Source organism: Semicossyphus pulcher, unplaced genomic scaffold (genome assembly GCF_022749685.1).
Source record: "Semicossyphus pulcher isolate SPU_LCO1_2020_fin unplaced genomic scaffold, fSemPul1.0.p SCAF_6, whole genome shotgun sequence".
Classification (NCBI taxonomy): Eukaryota; Metazoa; Chordata; class Actinopteri; order Labriformes; family Labridae; genus Semicossyphus; species Semicossyphus pulcher.
This window is the reverse complement of record NW_027211737.1, coordinates 1,977,292-1,997,232: the sequence shown is the minus strand read 5'-3', so window position 1 is coordinate 1,997,232 and position 19,941 is coordinate 1,977,292. Positions and strand designations below refer to the sequence as shown.

Here is a 19,941-nt window from a genome sequence, read left to right as displayed (position 1 = left end):
GCAATCAGTGGTGTGTTTTTGTCAGAGCCTCCCTTTCTGATAAATTCAAATGTCAAAACCCCGAATGCCCAGTTTATAAGCCCAAATCAAGATAACCCTGCTGACATGATCAGGGGTTCTCACATTGTAACATCTGCCAACTGTCCCTTTAATGTTCCCTCTCAAACTTGTTATTCAGGCAGATTCCTTTCTAAAATGGCTTAGTTTCCATGACACTTTATTGATTGCTCCTCTCTTTTCATCTTTTCATCAGTTCAAACCAAAATGCTGGGCACCCAGGGTTTGCCCTGCTCCGCACTTATTCTCTTAGTGTTATTAGAGCTGACTCTTGCCCAGTATGAACCCCTTGGCTACCCGATAGGCTACTCAGACCAAGAGCAGGAACAGTACTCTGCCCCACAGCTGTCACCAGACACGCCCAGGATCCAGCTCAGATTGGCTGGAGAGAAGAGGAAACACAACGAGGGCCGCGTGGAAGTTTTCTACAACAGCGAATGGGGCACTGTTTGTGATGATGACTTCACTATCCATGCTGCGCAAGTTGTGTGCAGGGAGCTGGGCTACGTGGAAGCGATCTCATGGTCACCATCCTCAAAATATGGAAAAGGACAAGGTAGTTGAAGTAAAGCACTGCTTCAATATTTCTTCTCTTGTTGGGTTGAAACACATTCAATGTGATAAAAATATTGTTTCCAGTACAAAAAGAAAATGTCCACACCACAGAAGCCCTGATGAATTTCTCTCTTTTTTTGCCAGGACCCATCTGGTTCGACAATCTCCACTGCACTGGCAAAGAAAAGACGTTGGCTCTGTGTCCCTCTAATGGGATTGGTGTTTCAGATTGCAAACACAGTGAAGATGTAGGTGTCGTTTGCAGTGACAAGAGGATCCCAGGATTCAAATTTGTCAACACCCTGCCCAACCATGTAGAGGTAAAGATGCACTCTCTATCAAGTGTCATAATTTCATAAATCAAGCTGTTTGTCATAACCACTTATATCCGTGTGTGTGTGTGTGTATACGTGTGTGTGTGTGTGTGTGTGTGTGTGTGTGTGTGTGTGTGTTGAGCTGTGCTGAGCAATTACTTGAACTGCGTGAAACATCGTCTTTTACCTTTTCTGAAATGTCGCTTGAACACTGGTTTCTTCAGGCCGAGTCAGATGGTTTTCGCCTGGCTCATAGACGCTAACCAGCTAAATAACTAACTAGGGAATGGTGGTTATGCATCTTGAACTTTGCTACATTCACTTATTGCAGTGAACAGAACACGGAGCCCTTTTCACAACTGCTGTACTTAAACCTGAGCTTTTCCAAGCACTCTGAGATTGCTCTGCTCGCGAGTGCAGTATTGCAGCCTGTGAGGAGAACACTATGTTTTGAACATTTGCAGAATCTGACGAGTGCGGGACTGTTTTCCCTGAGCTCAGTGCGGGACTGTTTTCCCTGAGCTCAGTGCGGGACTGTTTTCCCTGAGCTCAGTGCTGTCCTGCTTGTAAAAACTTTCACCTGCTTGCGCGTGACTGGTTTTTCTGTTTTGGCAGTGAGTGGGCAGGGATTAAGTAGTGACATAGCACCTCTGCACTAAACTGTTCCCAGGTCCAAGCTGCTACCCTATTTACAATATGCCGCAGTGCTGTTTTCCTTCAGCTGTCTTTGTATTGATCTCAATGTACATGTATGTCTCTGACATGTATGTTAGATGGTGAAAGAGATTAACTACGACGCAAAACAATGTTTGCCATTTACCGGTGGATGCTACTGTTAGTTAACCTGAGGTTAAAAGCATAGAAATGGTTGGCAACCAAAACACAGAAGTGGGTTCACAACAATAAAAATACTTACAAAGTTACAAAGTTTAAGGCCATATCCGGAGTAGCTTATCTTATCAAACCGAGTGGCTACAGGTTGTTTTAATCCAACAAGAGCGATAATGTGATCTACGGCAATATACAGTTTAAAAACAATGTAACTATTCTCTGTGGGAGTTGATCAGTGATGAGAAACGATCTGATGTCTATAGTTTATAAGCCCATTTTGTCAGTAAGTTTGATAGACTCAGTAGAAGAAGCTTTTTCTTAAATAGTTGACTGAAACGTGTGTTGTGTTTTGAAAGACGGAAAAACACTGAACTCTGAAAATGTCGATTGGATTTAATTGGGTTACTAGGTGTTCTGTAGTATTTCAGCCAAGAATATTATTAAGTTAATATCAACAACGTAGAGTAAACAAATGGTGTGGATGAATTATTCGGCAGATGTGTTGCAATATTCTCCCAGTGAAATTAACATCCCCTCCTCTTTTAGACCAGATTTTAGATAAATATAAATCAAAATAAAAACAGTCCACAAAATAAGCAGGTTTCTTAAAGATCAGTCAAAATTAAAACAACAAACAAAAACAAAAAAAAACAAGCTGACATATTCTGAACTATTGTCTTTGCTATAGATTACAAAAACAATTTTTCCTGCATTTACCTATAATCACATTTTATAGGGTCTTTTATACCTGTGTCTTTAAAACTCCAAGCTGAAGCCAAGATATCCCTGATGACATCGGTAACTAGAGATTTTCTTATAAACTTGACAAGAGTTACATAAAGCACAGTTGTTTTTGACAGACTTAGTAGAGTTCTTAATGCCCCAAAGTAATAAACCTCTCCTGTTTTTTGGCTTTTAATGGCTCTTTACACTTAAAGCCAATAAGCTACCCTCGCATTCTGTTTCAAAAACAATTCTTTCTTATTAGCCTGTGGTGAAAGTGAAGTTAACTTCTAATTGTTATGAGGTGTTGCATTCATCATTGTCAAAGTTTTCTGGCCAGACCTTTGAAAGGCATCACTGAGCATCCATTTATGGGCCAGCCAAAAAGGTCCAAGCTAATTCTCCCCTAAAGCAGAATGTTATCTTCGGGCTCACTGTGTAGGCCTCACAAATCCACATTCCAATGTTATGAGCAAACTGCAGAGCAGAGCTTACGCTCCGTCTCACTGACCCACTCCTCTGCGTCTTTGGACATTTTTCAAATTTTTTTTTTTCAATAAAAAAGCATGGACAGAGCGGGCAGATCTTCAGATTAAGCCCTTTTGACTGTAAAGAAAAATAGTTAAAGTGGCCATAATCAATGTTTTTATAATAACTGTATCGAATGACTGTGAACACAATCAGACAATGTGAAAGGGGTCAGTCAAAGTGTTAGACTTAAGATAATTATCGCCTTTCAGTTCATTGTTTAGACCCAAATGTACTGTTTTGATCCCCTCTCTCAAAACATCACATTCAGCATATGAATCTTTCTAAGAACATGCTTTACAAAACACAGTTTACTGGCTGCTCAGCACCAAGCAATAGACAGACAAAGTTAGAGAGATTATCTGGTGAACATAGTGGAGGATTCTGTGGCCAAAAAGCTGCTAAGATATAACTACTTGTGGTTTCCCGTAACTGTTTGGTGTTCAAAGAAGTACACCATATCAACTTTAAAGGGAATATATGTCATTGTTACGTCCTTAACTTGTTTCCGCTACCCAAAGTTACCAGAAATATAATACCTTCTGCCTACTTTACCCACAATTCAACTCAGTTTTCAGCAATTTTGTCCGAGATTTTGATATGTCATGCTAGAAGCAGCTAATGTAGCCACAAGCCGCAAGCCTTAAGCAGCCTCTAAAAGACTTGCTGGCTTTAGCCCCAACAAATGCTGACTAAAGTGACATCGCTTGAGGACATTTACCAAACTAAGTGCAAGTGAGTTCCCCCTTAAAGCTGCACTGTGGAAGCAGATACACCTAGCTGACTTCTGCAGAGGTTTACAGAGATAAACGGTAAACATTTATATTCTACTCTATGATGTCTAGAGTCAAGCTTGGATAGTAGCTGAAAGAAAAAAATCGCTTTTCCATTCACTAAAAGAAGGCATGTGGAATCAGAGCATGTAAGTCATAGCCAGTCTTGCTTCCACACAGCTGGCTGTCTGGTGATTCACCAAGGCATTTTCTAGAGTGTAATGGAAGCCATGACGGCATGTTGCTGGGCGTTTTGTGACATGGGATGATTAGTAGGCTTTCAGAGTATTTAGGAGCCATCATTTAGAGGCACATCTTCCTGTGATGCCAACCTCAGTACAATGTTCAAGCCAGTGACCACAGAGGACCCAAAGAGTGAGCTTAGAAGTAGGTGAAACATGAAGTTGCTGACCTTTGACATCTGGCCCAGGGTTTATGAAATGTAGGCTAATGTTTGGCATTGTCTGTTTCTGCACTGGTCCAACACACTGCCTCATTTATCCAAATAGTACTACAATTGTATTTCTCAGCCTGATTTATTCAAGTCAACAATATTCTTGGTCATTTGACTATGAGGAAATGTTAACTAACACAATGGAACATTCACAACTAAAGACCACTCTGACAGAGGTGTGGATTTAAAATATTTAATTTTATAAGATGAATGGCAGGGATCAAAATAATGGGAAGTTGGCGAGATGGAAGTTCAGAGTCAAAGCGGTGAACTCTGAGCAACGTAGAAAGTGGAGGAACATTGCTCTAGGACTTTGTCGATGTTGGAAGACTTATAGCCAGAGAGTTCTGATGCAACTAAGAAGGAGGTTGATGTTTAAGCACAGGATGGGGCTCAGCCTTAAGTAGGCCTTTGATTAGCGTGCTTATGTGAGAGTTTGACAAGGCTGGAAAGATGATCCGGATGACAGTTTTCTAAAGAAGTTGCCACTGTAGTAACCACCTGTATGGTTGAGGATAACATCTTATGAATAGAATGGGCGAATGGAAAGAATTCAGGACATTCAGAGAAGGAAATGGAAGGCTATGGGAAGCATGGAAAGTTTTGAAGTACTGCCATCCAGTCAAATAAGAGGAGAGTGTTCATGGAGCGACGCTGTTGAGGATGGCGTCTTGTTTAGTGCAGACGAGATGTTCCATTTGGTGGTTCAGTTACTAACAAAAACGGTGGTACTGGAGTCGGTACAGCTAGTGATGCAATCTGTTTGAAAGTATTAGCAGGCCCAAAGCTCTCTTCTGAATTTGCATCATTGCATATTTCTTCCTTTTTTTCCCGACCTTCTTTCTCTCTCTGCTGCTCTATCTCTTTCTGATTATAACAAGCAGCCACGAAGTCCCCACAAGCAAGGTTTAAAACTTCCATTTTTCAGTCTGAAGTTATTTTTCCCTCTGAGGCCTGGAGGTTAAATTGTCCACTTTCCTCCCTGTAAACCTCCAGCCATGTTCTGGTAGGGTGCAATACATTTAGCCTTTTAGCATCTTTTCACTGTGATCTTGTACTCTGTAGTACTACTAAGCTGCTCTTTGTGTCACAATCTTAAGATGGTTTTAACTGTACTTATTTTTCACTTAGCTGGTAGATACAGTACATCTTAACCATGTAAAACTTTTCATCGAAAGACGAAACATTCCCACATCAGACATCAGTGTGAAGAGAGAATCTCACAGCAGAGCTTACTTTTACAGACATTGTTATCTTTATATGGTAAAAAGGAAAGGTCGATTTTTCTTTAAGAAAGACAAACATTTGGGCAAAGACAGAGAGGGGTTTAGGTTTAGTGTAGTTTTTTTTTTTTTTTGAAGATGTTGTGGGAAAAAAACGGAGATAAGGGTTTAATAACCCACACTAAAATCACCCGCACGGTCAAAGCAGTGCCACAGAATTTGGTTAAATTTGTCTCATGGGATTGTAAGGGACTCAATGGAGCTGTAAAGTGAGGCAACATCTTAGCTCACCGTCAAAAGCTGGGAACAGACATCGGCTTTCTACCATAAACACATTACAAAAAACAAAGATCACGACAGATTACGCAGCAAATGGATAGGACACATATTTCCTTCCAACTTGAATGCAAAAAGTAATGCACAGCAATACTAATCAAAAAACAATTCCTTATATAGTATCTAAAGTAATATCAGATCCTTTTTTACACAAAATTGTATATCTCTGAATTTAAGGGGGATAGACAATTTTTTTGAAAAACTTCATATCCCGACAGTCAGCTCTGAAAACAAAAAACAACTAGAGAAAAACCTACAACGAGAGAGGAAAGAGAACAAGCACAATACGATGCATCTCATACAAAAGATGCAAAACTCTAAAGCCCCAGGCCCAGACGGCTACACTTCAGAGTTTTATTAGGGCCTTTAAAGGCAAAATGTCACCTCTTTTGCTGGATGTATTTAATGAGGCATTGGTCAAAGGTTATCTACCACCAACTTTTTATCAAGCAAGTTTTTCTTTAAAGGTCCCATATTGTGAAAAACATGTGTTTCCTTGTTTATACATACATACTTTAGTCATCCTTCAGCCTAGCAATCCACAGAATGTGGAAAGTGAAAGCCGCTGCGTTGTTTCTCTGGCCCACCTTCAGGGGAAATATGCCTTAAACAAGCCGTTTTGATTCTGTGCCTGTTGTTATGTCACAACAGGCTAACGCCAACCTCCATGGTAGAAACCACTCCCAGAGCGCCCCTTAATCACTCCCATCCCCTCTGCTGTCTCTGAGCTGCTGACGCCGTTTTCGCACTTCACCTCACTGCAAAGTGGAAGATGTTGAAGGTTAGAGCCATCCACGCCAACTGTTCAGTTCTTGGATGCCGAAGTGAACACAAATGTTTATTTTCACCTCCTGAGCTGGAGGATAAGAAGAAACAGTGGCTTCATTTTATTTTCTAACAACGTTCTGGCCGCAGTTCCTGCAAGATAATTTGTATGTACCAACCACTTTACCTCCGACAGCTTCAGCCACTTGGGTCAGTACAGCGCTGGCTTTGCATCGAAAATGACCCTTAAAGAAGGAGCTGTACCAACAATCCATCTTCAAGCAAATGTACAATGGTAAGTGTCACCAATTAGTGATTATATTTACAGTTTATTAGAAGTTAGGTGAAGTTAGCTTGGTTTGATAGCATGTCGTGCTTTGCTGTGTGTGGTGTTCGGTTTGATTATAACCTTCGTAGTGTTACATCTGGCAGCTAACCTTATGTATGACATAAAATGTTATTTCCATTTAGTCCTTACGTCATTTTCTAATTTCGTTCAGAGAGAGCTGCGCGGCTCGCTGTTCACTCGTTAATCCATCTGTACACTAAAGTCACTTCCAGACTTCTAAATTTCTTTAGAGCAGAACATAAATCATGCATGGATTTAGTTTTATCAGCTTCTTAATTTTTGATATTATGAGAATAATTTATTACAGGCCTAACACTTACATATGTCTTCTGTTCTTTCAGGGACCCCTGGTTTCTATAAGCTGGTGAACATGTTAACCAACAAGAGAGGCTTGAAAGATGTGGCTAACCCTCAGACCATTGCTCAACAGTGTTGTTCTTCACTTTGCTCCCAAGAATGTGGTTTTCCCATTTATTGGAATGCTGTGCAGGCAAATAAGAAACAAGTCTGTCTAAATCTTTGTGAATGTGTTTTTCTCATGTGTTATGATCAATAATTTACTTTTCTTTACTTTCCCAGTCTACCCGTCTGCCCTGTATTTCAATGAAAATGCTAACCTCCCCCAAAAAGACAGCTGACGGTGAACCGCTCCTCATTGTCCACTTTCCAGTCTAAGAAGGGCGAGTGCACAGCCAATATTTAAATGTTCGAACAATGTATAAAATACATTACTAAATAATCTATAAAATACAATAAAACATTTAGGTATTTGCCGGTGTTGGTACACACTTGAATGTGATGCATTCTTTTGTAATGGATTATGTAGTGACATTTGTTTGTGTTGCTCCACAGGTTACGTAGATGATAGACCCCGTCTTTGCTCAGGCCTCCCTGAATCCTGCACCTGTCAGAAAAGAAGTTTTGGAGATCCCCATCCCGGTAGAGCTGTGCGCCCAGTTTGAGAAGCCAGCCAAGGAGGAATCTTTATACAATGCTTATTGTTCGTCTGTGTAAAAAGTCTAATAAAATAATAATGAATAATGTCAATTCTTGTACCACAGTATACCACTGCAACCCTATAATTGTACAGTGTGTGGAATTACATGCTATTTCTTTTTCAGTGACTGCCTCTGGGTTTTGTCTGACGCACCTGTGACTTAAAGACTTTGCAGTACTTTTTCTACATGGTGTAATAACATAACACAAACATTTATTTTACTCACATTTTTTGACATGTACAGTGTTATAGAAAGTCAGGCTGGCAATATCATTTATTGGCAAATCAAAACATTAATTGAATGCATTAGAGATACTAACATACTACTAAAGTGTCTTTTGCAAAGTGTAATAACACTATACTGGCAAATCCATGAGCGTATTTGGTTATATTGCCTGTCGGGTCTCCATGCAGCACACATGGGCATAGTTGCACAATTCCCACAGAAGCACCTGTTGAAAAAGAACAATTGAGATAGCAGTAGGCTACTGTAGGAACATAAACAATGACGGTGTCAAATCCAAAGCTGGTCACATGCACGCTTATGTTCAGGGATATAACTAGTAGGCCATCATGAGTACATTGTAAAGTATGTTAGATATTAAACTGTTTAGCTACGGCCGTATAACACTAGCATGAGTGACGACAGGCATACTTGTACCCCCTAAAGATCGTTTCTTCAATTTACAAACAACGTTGCATATTCTCTGTGTGGATATGTGTTTTATCGCTGGCCAATACGACGGCTATTGTAAGATATGTCATGGAATAACATTACAGTAATGTCAAAGTAGCCCGCAAAAAGCTAGAGTCAAGCTCACCGGCATCGGTGAACGACACTGACAAAAAACACTGAAAGTGTGGACAGCAGGTAACACGATGCCATTTTGACAGGCTAACAGTTACAACTTTGTCCTGTTCACCAACCGCTAATATAGCCGAGGCAACCGCACACACACACACACACGCGCGCGCGAGATATTAGACCACAACACATTGAAATTTCAAACTACCACTCATTGACATCCTGCTGTAACCATCGCTTCAACACTTCAACAGCTGCCTCCTCCTGTTTGGTACCTGGGATCAAACATGCACGGTCTTACTAGATTTCCTCCCGCGAGTGGTTTGCTAGCAGTGCCGCCATGTTTGTTGTGTTTTCTGCGTCTGCCACCTCCCCCGGAACCCAAGGGATCAGGCAGCCAATCAGAGCAGCACCTCATTAACAAATCATCCTAGCCCACTGAAAACGGCACAGAGTGAATGCAGGAAGAAACTGGGAGGACAGAGAGCTCTCTCAGAGCCTGGATGTGTGTGTTTTTTTGAAACAGAATTCATACCTTTTTTTTTAAAGACCCACTGGATGTGTTTGAAAACAGCTGAAAGTAGCATAATATAGGACCTGTAATTCATAAGAAGGACAAGGATCCGCTGAAACCAGGATCATATAGACCAGTGAGCTTATTGGATGTATAATAAAATACTGGCTAACTCCTAGCAACACGCTTGGAAGTAATTCTTCCAACAATAGTTGGAACAGACAGGATTAATTAAAGATAGACAGCTGTTCTTTAACAACCCAAAGCTCACTAAACATTATTCATACACAAGATACTATTAATGAACTCCCTGAGATACTGCTCTCCTTGGACGCCGAAAAGGCCTTTGACTGTCAAGGTTTGGACATGGTCCTAAATTAATTTCTTTAGTTAAATTACTATATGCCCAAGCCTAAGTACAAACACAGGGCCCCTGTCACCCTTACTGTTTGCAGTCACTATCGAGCCTCTTGCCATCTCATTGCATGCAGCAAAGGAATATGCTGGAATCAAAAGATAGGGACAGAACAATCTGTTACTGTATATCTCCAACCCTACAAAATCAGTACCGGTTATAATGACGATTATCTGGATACAAACTGTTCCACAGTAACTCCAATCGCCACAAAGAACATGTACCTTTATCTCCTTTGTATTTGCAATTTCAAAACAGTTTAAATATCTTGGTATAAATATCACTCAAGAATTTTTTGATCTTTTTAAACAAAATTTTTCAAAATGATATGATCAAACAATGCAGAATTTGGATAGATGGGCTAATTTTCCAATCTCCTTAGCGGGACAAATTAAGATTGTTAGAATAAATATTTAACCGACATTTTTATTCCTATTTCAGTGCATTCCTATCCTCATTAATAAAGCTTTTTTTCTTAGAAATTAGAATCCTCAATATCTCTTTTTATTTACAATAAGAAGAGCCCAAGAATTAAGAAGGCTTTTTTTGCAAAGACCTTGTTACAACCCATGTTGGAATCTAGGGATAAGGGAAGCAACACAACGGCGATGTACTCAGGCAAAGCAAGACATTTATTGTTTAACAGCAAAGTCGAATCTCAAACACAAAGTGGAAACCTTCTTCAGGCCCAAAACTTTAACACAAAGGAGGCAGAGAACAATAGGAGAGGGCGGCGGGTGACACCAGATCATAAAACAAGCAAAATCAAAACCTCTTTCTACCTCAGTTTTACCTACTAACTGAATATCAATGAAAACATTGTAAACGAAAACATTCTGGCTGAGTACTCTAAACTTACCTGTCAAAACAGAAATACAAAGTAGCAGCCACCCATAACCTAGTGTGAACTAACAATGTAAATAACCTAAGTGTGATGTGAATGTGACAAACAAACAACTAAACCTAAAGCCCAGTTCCCCAAAGTAACACAAAACGAGTGCCTCATTTGTCGTTAACATCTAGATTGAACAATCAGACTAAGTTATCGTTACAATAACTATTCAATACGAGTTAACAACAGCCAAAACAAGAGACACAGCACTCTAGGCCATCCAAAAGACAATAGGGGCCTCCACGACCGCGCAAAGCGGCTCTTAAGGCTGGGCTGGACGCTGCGGCGGCAGGTGATTGGTCGCCAGACCGATGGCACAGAAGAGGGCGGTCCTGAGGCATTTCCCAGCGGGGATTCCCTCTGACGGCACTGGTGACGTCTGCCGCGGTCCTGACTCACAGACAAAGAGCTACACAACAAAACAAACACACCGAACCCCGAGGATCGTAACAGACCTAAAACACTAGGGGGTTAGGGGTTGCCTTGCTTTCAGCTCTATTACTGGTCCTGTTATATTCGCTCTGTCATTTTGGTTTCACACGCTGGGGCCTGATTGGTTAAGGATGGAAAATCAAAGTTGCTTTCCTTCTTCACTACAAGCAATGATTTATTCAGCCCTACTCATTCCTAATCTAAAGTTGAGGAATCTGATAGTCTCTGGTGCCAGATAACGAAACATTTTGGATGGTAGGAAGGTTCAATATTAACATGTGATTAACAATCATACATTCTCTCCATCGCTTTCAGATTTATCATTTCATCAATGGCATTTCAAAGGAATACACTCTACAGGACTTTGACAAGATTTTCCCCACATTTGAACATCTACAGGAAAAATTCAACATACATAACAAAGACTTCAAATATTTACCTTTAGCTTTGTAAAAATAACATTTCCGTCCTTTCCAGATCAGCCCCCTGAATCCACAATGAATACATCGCTCCTACCCAGTCCGTTAAAAAAAGGATCTATATCCAAAATTCATGACACATTGTCGCTGATAGGGCCACACAGGATCACTTAAGAGAGGCCTGGTAAGAAGATCCAGGAGTGGAAATCACAGAAGATCAGTGGGGAAAGGCGCAGGAACACGTCCACTCATCTTCTGTATGCATATGACATAGACTATTGCAGTTTCAAATATTACACAGACTACGCCTGTCAAAACTGTAACTTTCAAAGATGTTTCCTGCTGTGAATCCATCCTGTGATCGGTGTGGACAGGAACCAGCCTGTTTTGGAGCTGCCCGAACAGTGTTGACTATTGGTCTATTATTCCAAACTTTATCTGAGATCTTACAGAAACAACTTAAACCAGACCCAGTTCTGGCAGTGTTTAAGGTGAGACCAGCTGCTGTGGAGCTCTCAAACAACCAAAACAATGTGATATGATTTGTGACATTGTTAGCATGAAGATAAATCTTGCTGAACTGGAAACATAAAGAGGCTCAATCCCCAGCTCCCCCAATCTACATGTTGAAGTGTGTGGTATGAATGTGATTTCTGATTGACAGTTTGGCACTTTACGTAGCAGCTTCTGCCATCAGTGTGTGAATGGGCTGTTTTTTTCTTTTTTTCTCTCACAATGGGCCTCATGCAGCAACAGTCTCTTAAATTTCTCTTCAATTGTCTCTTAATTTTCTGTTAAGAGAAAAAAACGAGAGAAGCCAACGCTTCATGGTGCCAGAGCTAGCACCATGACAAAGGGAGCCAACCGTCAACGCATGTTTAAATCCCCCAATACTATGGGATGTGTACGCCCGCAATTCCCTTGTATCACCTTTAGGTGCTGCCAATAAAACGAAACTGAGAAGTGCGTTACAGGTACATCCAAAATACAGCAATGGCAAAAGATCTGTGATGCTGTGAATGCCGTGTCAGCTGAGGCCGAGGCCCTCACAATCATTGCTTTAGATGCGGAAAAGGCCTTTGACCAGGTTGAGTGGTCATACCTCTTTGCAGTCCTGGAAAAAACTGGAATAAGAGCGAACTAGATGTCTCCTTGCTCCAGCAATTTCCCTTTAGAATAGTAACCGAAGATGGAATCTGCAATCTGAAACTTTCAGCAGCCATTCATCCGTCTCATATTAGATCTGTGCGCTCTCTGTAACAGCCATTCAGAAGCAGAAAGCACACACGTATCCAAGGGTTTTTATTGTCTTAGTTGTCTTGGCTGCCAAATTCTCTGAAACGCCTTTGTAGACGGCTTATGGTAGAGAAATGAACATTCAATTCACGGGCAACAGCTCTGGTGGACATTCCTGCAGTCAGCATGCCAATTGCACGCTCCATCAGAACTTGCGACATCTGTGGCATTGTGCTGTGTGATAAAACTGCACATTTTAGAGTGGCCTTTTATTGTGGCCGGCCTAAGGCACACCTGTGCAATAATCATGCTGTCTAATCAGCATCTTGATATGCCACACCTGTGAGGTGGATGGATTATCTTGGCAAAGGGGAAGTGCTCACTAACACAGATTTAGAGAGAGAGAGAGAGAGAAATAGGCCTTTTGTGTACGTAGAAAAAGTCTTAGATCTTTGAGTTCAGCTCATGAAAGATGGGAGGTGAAAGTGAAAATTGTTGTCCTACACATACCCTTTTAGAACCTCTTGCTCGGAACTCATCTACAACTTCTGGGTCTTTAGACTGCAGGTTTGACAGCATAGACTTGCTAAAATCCTTACTCTAAGCCAGTGATGATGAATTGATAAAGCATTATAATGATTTGACAGCGCTGTGAGAGCTGGCACATTCACTGATTCCAAAGAAGTTTCATGTTCATTTCCCCAATTTTTGGGTTGGTTGGTTGTTTCAAGCTTGTTGTCCTTTTCCATTCACTCTCAATCTGTTCGCCTCAATATGCTATCTTTAGTTCTTTCACAAGCAAATCTTTGAAAATCAAGGGATATGAAGTGAGTCATAAGTTATCTTGTAAGTGCACCTATAGTCACTATGTCAGCGGCAAAAGTTAGACAGGCTCGCTTAAATGCCCTTAGTAAACTGCCAACGTTCCCTTATAGTGCTCGCTAGAATGGGTTAATTAGTTCCAAATGAATTCTAAACACTTGTTTTGGCTGTTCCCTAAAATGTCTACCATCAATCATGATTGTAAAAAAAAAAAGAATCTTGATCATCTTTTATTAAAGGGTTGTCATGGAAGTGTTTATTTTCAGGAAAAGAGTACGGTAATAATTATTTTGTTGCTTGAATTATTCATTAATTTGTTTTCAGTGTGTAATGTGTTTTTTAATAACAAACAGTTCTTGCTTTGTTAGTATGGATGCTGCTGTAAGAGTTGATTGACTTATATATTAAAGCTTTATAATTCATAATTATTGTCAACACAATTTTAAAACTGGATAAATAAACCATATGTACTGTAGAAAAGGTATCGTGTAAGGACAAATGCACAGACAATTTTTGTTTTGTGTCCGTATCAATGGCCTCTTCAGCCTCAGTCTACCTGCTGTATAACACTTACCCAGCACACCAAACAGCAGGCAGACCAACAGTCTTACTACTTCAGGAATACAATTAAAAATGAATTCCTAGAGAACCGCTGATTCTTTCCATTTCTTACTTGTTGTTGTAATTTAATGGTTTGCTGTGGTTTGAAGTGCCAAGTTGAGTACATTTGTGTTTCAGGACTAATAACTAGAGTGTAGTGGCAAACAAATTGAAAAATTGAGGCTTGAACCAAAAAATTAGCTTTTGAAATAGAAAAATGTGCGTTACAACCTCAAAGGTTGCCTCCGTAAATCAGAGCTGAGTTGTAACAGATTGAGACCTCTTCACCTCGGCCATACAACACATCCCATTAATGGCTTTCCCATCTGTTCCACTTTTCCTCTGAGACAAGCAAAGACTCAGGAAAGCCCCTCTTTCCACCCAGTGTGCTGAAACAAGACACACGTGGTTTTTTCTGGAGTCAAATTTCTGTTTAAAGTTTACAGATTGGTTATTGAAGCTGTTTTATATTTAAAGATTCAGCATTTACCCAAAGATGTCGTCTGGTTCACACAAATAGTCTTGAGATCAATCTATCTACTGCTGTTTTTGTTTGCATGTGGGGCCATCCGTGCTGTAAACGGGAAAATGATTGACGGGGAAAGAAAGGAATGAGGATGAGGGGGATGTACTGACCTCCGAAGGAATTTAAAAAGCAGATAAGTTTGCTTATATGCACAGATAAGGGTTTGAGATCATGTTGTTATCTCACCAAGATTGACGAGTATTTTGTTTCTGTGTTTATCAAACTTTCATTTTTGATATTTGGGCAACAGCATGTACATAGCAACTTTTGTCAATGGGTTGTATGGTTGAATGTGAAGTTAGTCTGGATTCCTTGCTCATCCCACCTACAGTGTTTGACTCTAACTTGTTTTTCTGCATTTGTCTGCTACAAAGTCATGATTGTATATCCAGACAAGATCGACATCACCACATTTCCAGTCATTATCATGTTTCATGATTTTGGACTTCACCACCACCACCACCACCAGACTGTGCTCAGGCCCCTCTGAATGCACTCATGTAGCACAAGTAGGTTTGCTCTATGGGAGAGGAAAATGTTGATTTAAATACTTGATTCTGATTGGTTAATTACAGCAGTCTGAGTCTGTTCTTGCTTTGAAGAACAGAAAGTTGCTAGGGATGCGGCTCTGATCACACAATCAGGAGGACTAACTATAATCATATTGTGAAGTCTTGAGAGAACGGGAGCTTTTCTCTTGGAGCTTTGGGGGTGTGGGTGCAGGAAATGAAGACAGTGAAGCGTTGCTTTCCAACATAAAGACAATGTATTAAGTCTCGTACAGGTTAACCGTACAGGTTAACTTATATCTTGCATACAAAATCAAAAACAGGGATTCAACTCAAAGTTCTAGTCTGCTATCTTGTTATCTTATCTTTTTAAACTGACAAAAGCCCTGTCCCTTCAATCAGCTCATATGCTTCAGCTGGGCAGCAACCATTGTTCTCACTGCCCTGCTCTCCCTGGGCTTTGTAGTATTTTAACAGATGCTATAATAGGTTGTAGTCCTTGTTGCAGCCACCGGAAGGGAATGTATCTCCCCTCTATGACGCTGCCTCTCATGACATCACAATATCAATACGGCGAAAGAAGTCCAGTAAATTTGACATTGGTCTGTTAACAGTTTCGCTACAACCAAAGCTAGCTACGACCAATACAGAGAAAATACCCCTAGTGTCTGCAAGAGCAGGGGCAGAAGATGACTCACGGGCAGATTACACTGTAACAGACCATGGAAGGCACAAGACTATGCATTAGAGGAGCCATTCAGTGGAGGACAGGGGAATGGACCTATCCCCAGAAAGTTCAAGTATAGAGAAGAGCACTATTAGTAGGATGAATTCACCAATGGAGGACAGGGGTGGAATGATAGAGGGAAGGAAGCTCCAGATTTGCCCTTGTATCTGGCAGAAAGTAACATCAATTTAAGGCCTTAGAACGCATCAGGGAAGGAAGAATTGTCTTGTTAAGGGAGTGCAGAGTTGCCACATTGTTCAGTACTTCTTGAGAAGTCAGTCGAGTCGATTGGCTGAAGACCAGCAACAGGTAGAAAACCACAGTTCGCAGGATATCAGTTACCCTGTCACTGAGGAGGAGGGGGAAGGCGCTGTAGGAAGGGATGTAGGTGATACTGAGGCCAGCCTGCCAGTCAGAAAGATGTGGGCAAAAACCTAGAGTTCAATGGCCTTGGGCAAATGAAAGGAAAGAATGGGAGACCGTTAACAGGGATCTGTTAATTGTATTAGATGGGCTTAAAGGAACAGTGGTAAATAAATTGGAAAAGATTGGTGACATGGTGCTTAAAGATTGGGAATCAGATTACAGCCATGTATGTCAAGATGGCAGAAATAAATTGAGAAATGATTAAAGGAGAGGAGACAAAGCAGTGGAGAAAGGCGACAGTAAATGAGAGAGGGGGAATTAAAGTTTTGCAAGAAGAGGTAAGAAATCCGCTAGCAGTACTGAGAAGGGCAACACATTTTATAAGGATCCATTCAAGTTTGTTAAAGGAATGTTCAGCCAAGAAAAGGGAGGGCAATTCAGAGCTTCAAAACAAGAGGTAGAGGAACATTTAAAAAATACTCACTCAGATACAGGAAAGAATAGAGAAATTGGCCTTCCTCCTAATATACCACCATTAGGAGAGATAGAGTTTACCATGGATATTAGGCCACCAAGGTGGGAGGAGGTGGAGAGAGTGGTAAGGCGAGCATTGGCTTCTTTGGCCACAGGGCCAAATGGAGTCCCGTACCGGGTTTGTAAAAGTGCACCTGATGTGCTTAGATTTTCTTGGAGATTACAAGTAGTATGGGATATACAGGATATACCAAGAGCTTGGCGTAGAACAGGGGGAATCCTAATTCCCAAGGAATGCCCCTCCTTAATGTAGAAGGTAAGATTTTCTTCAGTATAGTGGCACAGAGGCTAACATGTATTTAGAAAGAAATAATTTAATAGATACCACAGTGCAGACAGCAGGAATTCCAGGTTTTGCAGGGTGTATAGAACACACTAGCATTATATGGCACCAGATTCAGGCAGCTAAGATAGCGCCCTCAAGTGGGCAATCAATCAGTCAAATGTTATTTGTATAGCGCCAAATCACAATCAAAGTTATCTCAAGAGACTTTACATAACGAGCAGGTCTAGACCTGTACTCCCGTACTTTTTGTTATGTTATTTAGAGCGAGAAGCCAACATGAAACACCATGAGAAATTATGAAGATTAAGCCAATAGCACTATTGCTCTTATAATAATATAATAATAATAATAACAACAGCAAAAAAAAAAGACTTTATTCACTTGAATTTACAATGAGGTGTTGGTATTCTAGATACTTGACGAGGCGAGCAGCAAACTTCAACAAAGAACTTCAACAAAGACTTTATGACTCCTCCCCCGACTTATGTATTTATGTTAGAGCTAGTTAGCTAACCTTACCATGCTTGCCAACGTTATGAGTACCAAAATACTATCTGAGTGTGTATGTCAGTTATCTAGCTTGACAAATAACTTCGCTACCTAAAATGATATTAACTGAGGTGTTACATCAAACAGTGTTGATTTTGGTCAACATGATACCCGTCAATGAACACGCCTCGTCAGTGAGCCGGTGAGTTCCGAGACTGAGCATGCTCAGTTTTGTGTGTCTTAGGCAAAAACCCCGGATGCTCGTTAAGCGTGTGAGTGTCCGCGCGAGCGCGCACAAGAAGGTTGGCTGTAGTTCCCTCAACGGTCGACCGTGTCGCTAGGATTGAGGATTTTCTGAAAGTTACATATAGCACCTTGATATGGCATTATTTACTTATATGGCATTATTTACTTGTAAGTTATTTATTAGTTCATAATATTCATTATTTGCCTATAGTCAGTGTGTACATTTTAAAAAGCATTGTATCTGCATTTGGTCCATCACGGTAAAACTAGGCATAATAATATGTTAATTCCACTACGACTTGGTGGTCTCTAAAATTCTGGTAATTCATTGCTGAAACGAGTTGAGCAACAAGGCTCGTGGTATTAATTTTTTAAGGACACCTCAAATAACTTCAGGTGTTGTGTAAGTAGTATGGGAGTTTCTTTCCTGCCTCCTACTATATATACTTTATGTTCATAATGCTGTTTTTATTTTTTCCTTTCAACAAACACTCAGTTTGTGTACAGTTAATAAGGTGATTTACTCTAGTAATGTTTGAACAACCTGGTGAAGATTTACAAGCGTCACACACAGAGCAGAGTGGCAGTGACTTTAGTCTGAATGATTGCATGTTATCAATCAATCAATCAATCAATCAATCAAATTTTATTTGTATAGCGCCAAATCATAACCAGGGTTATCTCGAGACACTTTACAGAAAGAGCAGGTCTAGACCGACTCTTTTATGTTATGTAATACAGTACATGTTTACACCAAGTTGCAAGTAAAATAAACAGCCATAAGTCGCTAAGTGGCCAGTCATTTAAGCAGGATGATTAACATGTATATTTGTTTTTGTCCGCAGAACCTTGATATTCAAGTGGAGGACGTGCGCATACGAGCCATCCTGTCATCGTATCGTAAGCGGATCCCTGTAACAGAGGGCTATGTGGAGGTCAAGGATGGTGGTAAATGGAAGCAGATTTGTAACACAGAGTGGACACAGCTCAGCAGTAGAGTCATCTGTGGCATGTTTGGCTTCCCTTGGGAGAGAAAGTACAATGCTAGAGTCTACAAGTGAGTATTCCACTGCTGGTTCTCTATGTTTGGTCCTGAGTAACTTAAAGAGCAGAGTATTTAGGGTTTCATTTCCATTTGGACACCTTTACAGAAATTCTTAGTAATATAATTTACTTTGGATAAAATTTGGCTAACTAATTGAATGCTCTGAGTTAATCAATGTTTTGTTGGATAGTCTGCCTCTGGGGAGGATGGTCAATTTGATCTTTTATTTTCTTTACCAAACCCTTAAGTTAGTAATTATAGGTCCTAGGTCACTAATTAGCGGGCCGGGTCCGGACTTACATGCCATTGTATCTGGACCCAGATGATCCGCTTGTCGATTTTAACCTGCGCAGTCTTTTTGTTCATGCAGTTGTGATTTTAGAGGCCCAGGAAACGTACACACCAATGCATTCGTTGTAAATCATCACTTGTGAAGCGACTCTGTCAATCAAATCTTTTACTCAAATAAACATCGCTTCTGGAACCAGTGGGTGTCTGAAAATACATACGCGCATGGAGGAGCCAGCTAAGAGGAGAGTAACAGAGAAACAGTGGCAGAAAATAAGTGAGTCAGGGAACAGTAGACATGGCATGCTCTAAAATAAGAAAAGCAAACACGAAAACAGAGCTCTTAATTAAGAATGGACAGACTCCTATATGTTACATGATCATGGCGATTATTAAACGCAGACAGTCTAACTCTGTCACTCTGTCTGTCACTGTTAACAGAGACTCCAGGCTGCAGTTTAGTTCAAACACTTAACTGATAAACCTGAGAGTTATATAGAGCTACACCAGGCTTCATCATCAAATGATCAGTTTTCTTGCGTCTGCACTTCTGTTCTGATGTAGGCAACGTGCTCTCTCCCTCTTTAAAGATTTTCATTTAAATAAATGTCTGTGAAGTCACTATCTATCGCCGAATGAGCTAGCACAATGGTGATTGAGCCTATGGCCCACTGATGAAAGCCTCTGCATTTGCAGTAGTATTATTATAGGGTGTCTATGGTAACGTTTGCGGAAAAAAATCACAAGCGGTGGCCAGTTAGTGACGCGTTTTCATCACCCAGAAGTGGTTGGTCTGAGGATAGGCAGAGCTAAGAGGCTGCTTTTCCGCTCTCTGCAAGTGTTGCGAGTAAACAGTAATCTACTATGGCTGAAAAAAAAAAAAGA

The 19,941-nt window shown here is 40.6% G+C and overlaps 1 protein-coding gene across 2 annotated transcripts in view; it reads left to right on the top strand.

Moving 5' to 3' along the window:
- The window catches only part of loxl2b (lysyl oxidase-like 2b), a 68,778-nt gene that overhangs the window by 2,741 nt on the left and 46,096 nt on the right, over positions 1-19,941 (top strand). The window contains exons 2-4 of one of the 2 annotated variants that reach the window (XM_069682603.1): positions 254-613; positions 757-932; positions 18,569-18,780. In XM_069682603.1, the coding sequence (XP_069538704.1) occupies positions 265-613; positions 757-932; positions 18,569-18,780 (737 nt within the window). In that variant the 5' untranslated portion in view covers positions 254-264. The remainder of the gene's footprint in view (positions 1-253; positions 614-756; positions 933-18,568; positions 18,781-19,941) is intronic. The other variant, XM_069682604.1, reaches the window with a different exon arrangement.